We start from the raw sequence: 12,326 nt of genomic DNA, 5'->3' as shown, positions 1-12,326 counted from the left end.
AAGGATGCATTCAATTGATCAAAAGTGACAGTAAAGACTTTTACAAGATTTAGCTATATTCCAAATACATGGTGTTTTTTAAACTCTCTGTTCATCATAGAATCCTGAAAAGAAAAATGGATCATATGACACTGAAGAATGGAATGGCACATTTATAATGTGTAATGACATTTATGATATATAAAGTAAAAAATATTTTCTACTCTATGTTCCTCAAAAAATCCTGAAGAAAAAATGTATCATGGTTTACACAAAAATATTAAGAACCACGAGTGATTTCAACATAGATAATAATAAGAAATGTTTCTTGAGCATCAAATCAGCATAGTAGATTTCTGAAGGATCATGTGACACTGAAGACTGGAGTAATGATGCTGAAAATTCATTGCATGAATTACCGTAATAACTTTCTTAAGTAGAGAAGCGGTATTATAAAATGTTATTATATTTCACAATACCACCATGTTTTGATTAAAAAAATGCAGGCACCAGAAGAGACTTATTTCAAAAACATTCAAAATTCTTATGACCCCAAAGTTTTGAACGGTACTGTGTACTATAAAACTATGTCCTCTCTCTCATGTCTTCTTCAGGCTCTGAACAGGGGCATCGCTTCTGTAAAAGAGGACAAGGTTGAGATGTTGGCCAGCTATGGTCTGGCATACTCGCTTATGAAGTTCTTCACTGGACCAATGAGTGACTTCAAAAATGTGGGACTCGTGTTTGTCAACAGTAAGAGGGAGAAAACCAAGGCGATCCTCTGCATGGCTGTGGCGGGGGTCATCGCCATCATTCTCCACATCCTCATTGGTGCGTGTCTCTTGTGGATACAATATATCAAAGATCTCAGCAAAATAACCACTGTAGCTATAAAGTTTCATGTTGGCGACAAAGCAGCTGCTAATTTGCATAGTTTACTAGATTTCCTCAATTCAAAACCTGTTTTGAAAACTCTCATCTTTTTCCAGCTTACACAGATTTGGGCTACTATATCATAAATAAGCTCCACCATGTGGATGATTCAGTTGGAAACAAGACGAGGAAGGCCTTTCTGTACCTCGCAGTATTTCCAATATTAGATGCAATGGTAAGTGTGAAGCATATTATTATAAACTTAATAAGTAATTCCAGATACAGCACCATCTAAAGCCATATTTCAGACTTCTGGTGTAGTACAGGAAATACCAAATCATGTATTGGTTTGGGATGATAGATATTTATAGCTCTATTTCTTGCTGCATGCTTAAAGGAGAACTCCGGTCAATTTTAACATTGAGCTCAATTTTTAGTAAATTTGGAGTGCTGTCAATACAGAGAACAACGACAAAAATCGGTGTTGCCTACACTGTGTTAATCCTATTTTTAAAATTTGCACCCTATTGACTTGAATGGGGCAAGTTTTAAACCTGCTTTTATCCTCTTAACATATTTGATGTGTCATACAAGTGCCCAGCCATGTTGAGTGAAACCTTAAGAGTGAACACGAGTGAATCTGACTGCAGTAGATGTGAAAAATATGAATAAAAATGATGTTATTTCAGCCAGCGCAAATACCTGTATTTAGTTCCTGTTTTCGGTGGAAGTCCAAAGTAGTCGATTGTCGAGTTCACGCGCGTGATCATAGTAACTAAACCTATGCGCGTGAACTCGACAATCGACTACTTTGGACTTCCACCGAAAACAGGATGTAAATACAGGTATTTGCGCTGGCTGATATAACATAATTTTTATTCATATTTTTCACATCTACTGAAGTCAGATTCACTCGTGTTCACTCTTAAGGAATCACTCAACATGGCTGGGCACTTGTAATGACACATCAAGGATGATAAGACTAAGAACTGGTTAAGTTTAAAACTTGCCCCATTCAAGTCAATAGGGTGTAAATTTTAAAAAGAGGATAACACGGTGTAGGCAACACCGATTTTTGTCGTTGTTCTCTGTATTGACAGCACTCCAAATTTACTAAAAATTGAGCTCAATGTTAAAATTGACCGGAGTTCTCCTTTAAAGGTGCAGTAAGCGGTTTTTGAGAAACGCTGTTGAACGTACAGATCGGACCGAGCACCAAAACATACATATAGCCAATCAGCGGTAGGGGGTGTAACACACATGATGGGGGAGGAGAGAGAGTGAGAAGAGGGAGATTGAAGAAAGACTGTAAGAAAGAGAGATGCCTTAGAGAAAATACTTAAGAGAAATGGTCGGAGGAATATCACTGGCAAAAGAAGGGCTATCATCAGGCAAGAGCTTTAGGACCCGTGTTAATATTAGACAAGCTTTCCAGTCCTGGAGAGACCCAAGCGGAAAGGCCTGAAAACAGACGCAGAGGTTGCGTTGTTTCTGCTCCATCCATAAATGGGTAACATTAGTTTTGTTATGTTTCACAGAACCAATATGCTGTTGTTGCAATGTTAGCTATGTTAGGACAGTTTGAGGATCATTGTTTGTCTGGAGCTGGTGTGCTACTGGCAACTAACAACCAACTGTTGCTTTTATATGCTCTTGTGTACTGGATGTAAATTTGTTGTTCTTCCTTGTCATTCGTTTGTCATCTCCGCTAAATTACATACGCATACATACACCCCATTTTGGGGTGGAACAATGAAGGGAGGGATTCAACAGCATTTCTCAGAAATAGCTTACTGCACCTTTAAAGGGCAATGTAAGGGATGTTAGGAATTAAGTAGGAATGCCTGGCTTGATCCCAGCAGGGGTGTCTATTAAAACACATAGTCCAGTTCCATTTGTTCACTTTATTTACCCATTGAAGCAGGTATAACAGAGCAATTGAGAAGGGAATACAGGTGCGAGTGTGGTTTCTAGACAAAAACAGAAATACAAACTTCAATAAATCATATTCAAATTACACAAGGAAAAGATACACAATATAAACAAAGAAACAATGGAAAAGAAACTTTCTTTTCTCATGAACACACACTACAAAGATCAAGCAGCTCCAAAGTCTCTGTCTATTGTCAATGCAGGCTTTTATATATCAGGACCCATTAGCACACAGATGCAGTGATTGGTTAATTAGAGGGCATGTACAAATCAATAAACAGCTAAATAAAGAGAAATTAGGACTAGGCAAATTAAATTGGGGCCTCTTACTGAGGCAAACCAGGGAAAGGATTGTAAACAATGACAAAGAGAAAATAAAATAATAATCTTTAATACAGGTAAGTATGATATCATAGTATAGTACAGTGTTTAAAAAAAAAAAAAAAATTACTCACCCTCATGTCGATCCAAACCTATAAGACTTTCGTTGATCTTCGAAAGATGAGAGTTGAGAGATTTCTGATCCTCCATTGACAGTCCATGCAACTACCACTTTGTCACTTCTACTACGTAAAACTACGGTAATCCAGATGAATCGAGAGGTTTAGTCCAAGTTTCCTTTCTAAAGGGAACTCGCACTGCATCGATGACGCTCCGCATGAATCGGCGTCTGAAACACTTATCTAATCACGACATTCCTATTGGCCGGCGACAACCTATGACATCACAACTAGTCAAGTCAAGTCAAGTCAAGTCATCTTTATTTATATAGCGCTTTTTACAATACAGATTGTATCAAAGCAGCTTCACAGTGATAACATGAAAATAATACAAAAAAAACAATTTCATCATCATCCACCTTTAAGGCAGATCTATAATATTGTTGAATATTAAATGTCCCCAACTAAGCAAGCCAGAAGGTAAGGCAACAGCGGCAAGGAACCAAAACTCCACCAGGCGACAGAATGGAGAAAAAAACCTTGGGAGAACCCAGGCTCAGTCGGGGGCCAGTTCTCCTCTGGCTAATGAGTGAACAGTGTATGAAGTTCAGAATGAATCAGAGTAATTGTCCAGTTCCGGTTGGTTGAAGTCGGAGTGGAGAGGAGGAGAGACTGGTTGACACTTCAGGTCAGCGGCGTCGTCGTCGTGTCCTGGCGCTGGTCCTTCATCAGATCTGGATACGGCCTGGTTCCGGTGGACAGCAGTAAACCTCGGGATAGACAGAGAGACTAATATTAGCGTAGACGCCATCCTTATTATGATGTACCAAGTACATCAGGATTTACGGGAAGTGTTCCCGGTCCCGGCTGTTCTAAACTATGCAGCCTAATTATATAAGTCTATAATGTGTTATGTGTATGCTAGGCCGAAGAGATGTGTTTTTAGTCTAGATTTGAACTGACAGAGTGTGTCTGCTTCCCGGACAATGGTAGGAAGACTGTTCCAAAGTTTTGGTGCTAAGTAGGAAAAGGATCTACCGCCAGCAGTCGATTTTGATATTCTAGGTATTATTAACTGGCCGGAATTTTGAGATCGCAGTAGACGTGAAGGACTATAATAAGTTAAGAGCTCGCTCAAGTACTGCGGAGCTAAACCATTTAGTGCTTTGTAAGTGATCAGCAATATTTTAAAATTTATACGATGTTTAATAGGCAGCCAATGCAGTGTTGACAGAACGGGGCTAATATGGTCATACTTCCTGGTTCTAGTAAGAACTCGAGCTGCTGCGTTTTGAACTAGCTGTAGTTTGTTTATTAAGCGTGCAGGGCAGCCACCCAGTAGAGCATTACAATAATCTAGCCTTGAGGTCATAAACGCATGAACTAATTGTTCTGCATTATTCATTGAGAGCATATGACGTAATTTAGATATATTTTTAAGATGGAAGAAAGCGGTTTTACAGATACTAGACACATGACTTTCAAATGAAAGATTGGTATCAAAGAGCACACCCAGGTTCCTAACCGACGACGAAGACTTAACAGAGCAGCCATCAAGTGTTAGACAGTACTCTAGGTTATTACGTGTGGAAGTTTTTTGTCCAATAATTAGAATCTCTGTTTTTTCTGAATTTAGTAGTAGGAAATTACTAGTCATCCAATTTTTTATATCAGCTATGCATTCCGTTAATTTTGTGAATTGGTAGGTTTCGTTAGGTTTTGAAGAAATATACAGCTGAGTATCGTCGGCATAACAGTGAAAGCTAATTCCATGTTTCCTAATGATATCTCCTAATGGTAGCATATACAGAGTGAACAGGAGCGGTCCTAGTACTGAGCCTTGTGGTACGCCATACTGAACTTGTGATTGATAAGACATCTCTTCATTTACTGCTACAAACTGATAACGGTCAGATAAGTATGATTTAAACCATGCTAGTGCAATTCCACTAATGCCAACATAATGTTCGAGTCTATTTAAAAGGATGTTGTGGTCAATGGTGTCAAATGCAGCACTAAGATCCAGTAATACTAATAGAGAGATACAACCACGATCGGATGATAAGAGCAAATCATTTGTGACTCTAACGAGAGCTGTCTCGGTACTATGGTACGGTCTAAATCCGGACTGAAAATCCTCGCAGATATCATTTCTTTCAAGAAAGGAACACAGTTGTGAGGATACTGCTTTTTCTAATATCTTTGACAGAAATGGCAGATTAGAGATCGGCCTGTAATTGACTAGTTTTGTAGGATCAAGTTGCTGTTTTTTAACAAGCGGTTTAATCATAGCTAGCTTAAAGGTTTTTGGTACGTATCCTAGAGACAAAGATGAATTAATGATATTAAGAAGAGGATCTATGACATCTGGAAGCATCTCTTTCAGCAGCTTAGTCGGTATAGGGTCTAACATGCACGTTGTGGATTTAGATGATTTGACGAGTTTGCAAAATTCTTCCTCTCCTATAGCAATGAATGAATCAAATTTTCCCTCAGGGAGACTACAATGCACTTCCTGATGCGATACTGTATTAGAAGGTTGCATAGTTATAATTTTGTCCCTGATATTATCGATCTTATAAGTGAAGAAGTTCATAAAGTCATTACTGCTGTGTTTCTTGGAAGCTTCTGGGCTTGAAGCTTTCTTTTTCGTTAGTTTAGCCACTGTTTCAAATAAATACCTAGGATTATGTTTATTTTCTTCTAATAGGGTTGAAAAATAAGCAGATCTAGCAGCTTTTAAAGCCTCTCTGTAAGCAATCGAGCTCTCCTTCCATGAAATCCGAAACACCTCTAGTTTTGTTTTCTTCCAGTTGCGCTCCATTTTTCTGGCTGCTCTCTTAAGGGCCTGAGTGTGCTCGTTGTGCCACGGCGTTGGACTATGTTGTTTAATCTTCTTTAAGCGCAGCGGAGCAACTGTGTCTAAAGTGCTGGAAAAGAGAGAGTTAAAAGTTTCTGTTGCAATATCAAGTTCTTCTAAGCTATCCGGGATGCTGAGATGATGAAACTGATTAGGAAGATTATTGATAAAGCAATCTTTAGTAGCAGAAGTAATCGGTCTAACATATTTATAACACGGAGTCGGCTTTGCAGCCTTGGCTAAATGTAATTTACACGAGACTAGATAGTGATCTGAGATGTCATCACTCTGTTGCAGTATTTCAACGGCATCAACATCTATTCCATGTGATAGTATTAGATCTAGAGTATGATTACGACAATGAGTCGGTCCTGACACGTGTTGTCTAACTCCAATTGAGTTTATAATGTCTTTAAATGCCAATCCCAATGCATCTTTTTCATTATCTATGTGTATATTAAAGTCACCAACAATTAGTACTTTATCTGCAGCCAATACTAATTCTGATAGAAAGTCCGCAAATTCTTTGATAAAGTCTGTATGGTGCCCTGGTGGCCTGTATACAGTAGCCAGCAGAATTTTCAAACGTGATTTATCGTTTACACTATATATTTTTACATTAAGCACCAACACTTCAAAATAATTATATTTACAACTAGATTTCTTAGTGGTTTTGAAAATATTACTATAAATTACAGCAACACCTCCTCCTTTGCGTTTCAGACGAGGTTCATGTTTATAACCGTAATCTTGTGGGGTTGACTCATTTAAAGCAATGTAATCGTTTGGTTTTAGCCAGGTTTCTGTTAAACACAGCACATCTAGGTTATAATCTGTAATCATATCATTAACTATTAGCGCTTTTGAAGTAAGAGATCGAATATTCAGCAACCCAAGCTTTATCATTTGCTCATTTGTATTATATCTATTTTTTATTTGTTGAAGATCAATTAAATTTTTAACCTTAGATGGGTTTGAACGTATTTTTGATTTCCAAGTTCGGGGAACAGACACAGTCTCTATATGATGATATCTAGGTGAAAGAGGCTCTATGTGATGGGATTTATCTGACCTTGGTGACGTGAGGCCGCTAGCAGACGGTCGGTTAAGCCAGTCTGTCTGCTTCCTGACCTGAGGCCCAGATTGTCATGTTTTATCTCTAAGACTATGAGCCAAATTACTAGAGAGAAGAGCAGCACCATCCCAGGAGGGATGAATACCATCTCTTTTCAACAGGTCAGGTTTGCCCCAAAAACTTTTCCAATTGTCTATGAATTCTATATTATTTCGTGGACACCACCCAGACAGCCAGCCATGAGTGAACACAATCTACTAACTATCTCATCACTCCGGCGAACAGGAAGGGGGCCAGAGCAAATTACAGTGCTTGACATCGTACTTGCAAGTTCACACACCTCTTTAATATTAATTTTGGTGATCTCCGACTGGCGGAGTCGAACATCATTAGTGCCGACGTGAATAATAATCTTAGAGAATTTACGTTTAGCATTAGCCAGCACTTTCAAATTTGCTTTGATGTCAGGCGCTCTGGCTCCCGGCAAACATGTGACTATGGTGGCTGGTGTCTCTATTTTCACGTTCCGTGTAATAGAATCGCCAATAACTAGGGCACAATCAGAATAATTCTCAGTGGGTGTTTCACTGAGCGGGGCAAATCGATTTGTTATCGGAACGGAAAAGTGGTTTTTTGATCCGCGACTAGAGCGATCCCTCACTGTCACCCATCTGCCCTGCTGCACGGGCTCTACTTCAGCCGGAACCGACTCATGTAAAGAGTTCACTAGGCTAGGCGCATCCAAAATAGTATCTAAAGCTCTAGCACTCTTCTTACTATTCTCGATTAAAGTTTGGATGCGTGTCTCTAGTTCTGAAATCTTCTCCGTCAGCCTGACTGTCTCCTTGCATTTATCACATATAAATCCTATATTGCCGACAGAGAAGGCTATGGTAAACATGTGACATGAAGTGCAGGTGACAATAACAGGAGAAGACATTACTCACCGTGTTTGTTGACTGATTCTTACTCACCTGGGCTTTTATGAACTCAAAGGCGCGGGCGCGCGAGAGAAAAATAAATAACTGAGCGCACGGGTGGTGCGTTAAAAGGCTAGCGAGTTAGCGTGTTGTGCTGACAATAACGGAAGCTAGCAATGTCAGGTTAATCTGAGATGTTGAGTAAGCTGTATTTAGTAGTATAAACAACTAGAATTTATAATAAATGATGGTTCAAAACAGAAAGAAATACGAAGCTAATACGAGGCTTAGACGCAGCAAACAAACTCACAGCAGCAGCAATCACAGCGAGGCAGACAGGAGCAATCGATCTCCGAGCTAGGTAACCAATACCTGTATCTATCTATACTATCTAACTATGGTGAAGGATGATGAAATTAGGGCCCTGAAGTTCCCATATATAGGAAGGCTATGCATACCCTTCCCAATGGCATCCTCTTATGTTAGTCGGCAGGTTTATGTAGTGGGTAGTGCCAACCTGTAGTAGTGAACAGGTTGGCTTTATTATATGGAAAATGATCTAGTGAGAATTCTCTCTCGTTCATCTGAGCATCAAACAGACATTCTGTTTGTGAGATGGCTTCCTCCCTAGCGGGAGTTATTCGACTGAGGCCACCGCTCTGTCAAGCTCCAGATAGGACTACAGAGTCAAGCATTTGGCCCTCGTTGGGCCACCTTGTTAGCCACCTTATACTAGAGCAGCAGGTCTCCTCTCACTTTGAGATTCATTTTGAGATTATAGCTCTGAACTTCAGTCATATAATATTTGTGTATATCTGGCTTAGGCTTAGTAACTAGAGCCTCTCAGTATCTGAGAGTAGGTTCCTAGAGCTAGAGCCCATCAGATTTTATTCCTGTAAATCTAGTTTTTCCTAGTACGGGCCTCCTCTTACTACAAGTCGTCTAGCCAAGGCCTGCCTTTTGCACTAGGTTCGTTCATTCATTCATTCATTCATTCATTCATTCATTCATTCATTCATTCATTCATTCATTCATTCATTGTAGATAGCAGCATAGGTAGCAGGCTATCTTCAAAAAGCCTCCCATACAGATATCTCATGGGCGTTGTCAGGCCTTTCTCTCTAGAAAGTAAGGAGTATGCTCGGGTCTCTGCCCTTTAGAGCTGAGTATAGTAGTTAGTGTATCCAGCTAGGCCTTAAAAATGAAAAAGGATTTTTTTTCCGCTGAGCCCTTTGAATAAAATAAATCAAGTCATAAGGTTGAATGTCGTTGGCCACTTACTGTGGCCTCCATTTCCTTGTGTTTAGTAGAGAATGTAAAATCTGTCTTGTAAAAAATATAATAGGTAATAAAGATAATAGGCCTCAACCCTAATACATTGCTCAGGGTCATACTAATAGCTGTTGGCAATGTAAACCTTAGAGCTGGAGGGTCGGTATTATCCATGGTATTATAGCTGTATTTTTTTTTTTTAAACAGCGCGGTGGTGTGTTGTGTAATACACTGCTGTTCTAACAACAGCAAGAAGTTAGTTTTTATGCGATACCGACTGTCAGAAAACGTGAAGGGAAGGAGACAGGAGTTGAGCCAGCGCAGGAGAGACTTGTGGCTTGATTTAATATTGACTCATTTGGATAAATATTAGGTAGGCTACACAAGATAGGCATTCATTTTTCTCAAGAAAAAAACAACTCACCTAATGCTGTAAACATACAGAGAGAGATATGCGTTTTTTTTATTTATTATAATAACTTTAATGATATAAGTAAAAATATAATATGTAATAAAGTACACATATTTAGCAAAATACTCTCTATAGCTCTTTTTTTCTAGCCAAATTATGGTCATCAAATGGCTTTCCTGAGGTAGGCTAAATGTTATGTGACATAATTGTTCTCCAGCTGTTTTATTGACCCCTTTGTTTGTTTGATTGATTGGTCGATATTATGTATGAGGAATATACATTTCGGTAAGTTGTACTGTATATTTCAACATTGTTCATTTGTGTTTATTTACTAGCTAACGTTAGAGATGATCGGTTCACGTGCCGCTAGGGATCTGTCGCGTCACATTTACAAGCGCCAAAGCGGTATTTATTGTTTGAATTTCATAATAAAAGTGACAGAACCTGGGAGCTGAGATTTTTTAGATCAAAAGTAACTGCTCTGTCTAGTCTGTCGGTCTCCGTGTCCTCTTTGCGTCGCGATTTTTCTGTGTGTGAGAAAATGGATGTGTGGCGTGAGCGCGTGTGAAAAGTGTGCTTCACGGTGAATGCGTGAGAGTTAGCAGCTCTGAATAAATATCCGGATAAGTTGCGGCTGGCAATAAGGATGAATCTTTACTTAAAGGACAAGTTCGGTATTTTACACTTAAAGCCCTGTTTACAGATCGTATCTGATGAAATAGAACGGTTAAGATTAAAATGTGGACACATGCTGCTGTCGCGAGAATTTTAGGTTTATTTAGCTTTTGTGGACCTATTTTGCCAAACGTGTCACACCCGTGATTCTTCCGTTGAGAGCTTGAATAATAGACACTCCAGCGGCGGAGTAATACCGCACCTCACACAGCACATTCAATACAAGTCATGGAGTTGGACAAAAACTACGATAAAACCTGTTGGAATGCATCTTTTTCAGCGATTCTTTTTGGAACCGTATCAGTGAACACCCCTGACCACTCGGTGAGTTTCACGTCTTTGTAAACGAAAATTTATTGTGTTTTAGGAAGGAATCTTCCAGTGCACATATACAACCATTGTGGGGGTGAGGGGGGAAAGCGATATAAACCTAAAATTCTCGCGACAGCAGCATGTGTCCAAAGTTTAATCTTAACCGTTCTATTTCATCAGATACGATCTGTAAACAGGGCTTTAAGTGTAAAATACCGAACTTGTCCTTTAAGGCTATTGGGTCTATTTGATATGGGTCCATGCCAATCAAGCTTATCTTCTCTTGATACCGACGAGATGAAGCCATTAGGCTACGGCTCCCCTCAACTAAAATCTGCGTGCGGCTACGGGCAGGACAGATGTCATGTCAACAATATGGCCGCGGTTAGCTACTTCCGGTGTTTGCGAATAAGGCCTATACCTTGGGCAGTGGCCGTATAAAATACTGTAATGGGTATGTGACCTAAAGGTTTTGGCATTTCAGTGAAACTGACGTGTTTTTTTGTTTGTTTTTTTTGTCACAGCCATAATTTGGTATGCACTCCCCTCAGTATGGTTGCGTTGGTATATCGTTCCCCATTGCGTCAATGAAGGTCATTGACGCAGTGTGAGTTCCCTTTCGAAAGGGAACGTCTAGGTTAGAGAACAGATACTGCATCTTTCGCCATGCCTCGGTGATGCCTGCTAAACAGTCCCTTCAGATAATAAGTGTTTGACATGTTCTCCAGGCTCCCCTTATATTCTTCCGGGTCGCACTAGTAGTGATGGCGGAGGTGTTCCCCATAGCGTCATTGATGCAGTGTCTCATTCCCTGTTCTCAGGGAACAGAGGTTACAGTCGTAACGTAGACGTTTTCTGAAGAGACTTGATCACTTTATATGTTATTATTTACATATAAACATTGAACAGCAAAAATAAACAGAAGCTCAATTATACTTGCTTGATGTGTAAGAACAAACCTTATTGGTTCTTGGCGGAAGCTAAAGAGTGCTGCGTGTAACACACGAGGATGAACCTCATTGGTTTTTGCGGAAGCTCAAGCGTGCTGCGTAACACATGCATATGAACCTCATTGGTTCTTGGGGAAACTCAAGAATGCTGCGTAACACACAGGGATGAACCTCATTGGTTCTCAAACGTCAGGCAAGCCTGAGCTTCTGTTTATCACAACTGATGTGTGCGTTGATGAATGTTTAAATGTGAATAAAAGCCTAAATTCAATCAGTTTATCATTTAAGCGACCCAGTCTCTTCAGAAAACTTGGACTCGATTCATATGGAATAGTTTTACGATCTCTTTGTGAACTTTTTGAAGCATCAAAGTGGTAGTTGTGTGTACTGTCAATGGAGGGACAGAAATATCTAAGATTTTATTTTAAATATCTTCATTTGTGTTTCGAAGATGAACGAAAGTTAACGAAAGTTAGGGGTTTGGAACTACATGAGGCAGAATAATGTAATGATCGTAAATGATGACAGAATTTTAACTTTTGGGTGAACTAACCCTTTAATGCTTTTAATTGAATATATACATGTTACATATTCTTTTAATTTGTTCTGTTTTGATTTTGCTGAAA

At 39.4% G+C, this 12,326-nt stretch overlaps 1 protein-coding gene across 7 annotated transcripts in view; it reads left to right on the top strand.

The window, feature by feature from the left end:
* Nucleotides 1–12,326, top strand: part of ankha (ANKH inorganic pyrophosphate transport regulator a) — a 43,792-nt gene that overhangs the window by 15,778 nt on the left and 15,688 nt on the right. For all 7 annotated transcript variants that reach the window (XM_079600900.1, XM_079600903.1, XM_079600902.1 and 4 more), the window contains 2 exons: nucleotides 594–810; nucleotides 969–1,087. In XM_079600900.1, the coding sequence (XP_079457026.1) occupies nucleotides 594–810; nucleotides 969–1,087 (336 nt within the window). The remainder of the gene's footprint in view (nucleotides 1–593; nucleotides 811–968; nucleotides 1,088–12,326) is intronic.

Source organism: Phoxinus phoxinus, assembly GCF_949152265.1.
Source record: "Phoxinus phoxinus genome assembly, chromosome: 24".
In the NCBI taxonomy this organism is placed as follows: domain Eukaryota; kingdom Metazoa; phylum Chordata; class Actinopteri; order Cypriniformes; family Leuciscidae; genus Phoxinus; species Phoxinus phoxinus.
The sequence above is the reverse complement of the archived record's forward strand: the minus strand, read 5'-3'. Positions and strand labels throughout refer to the sequence as shown.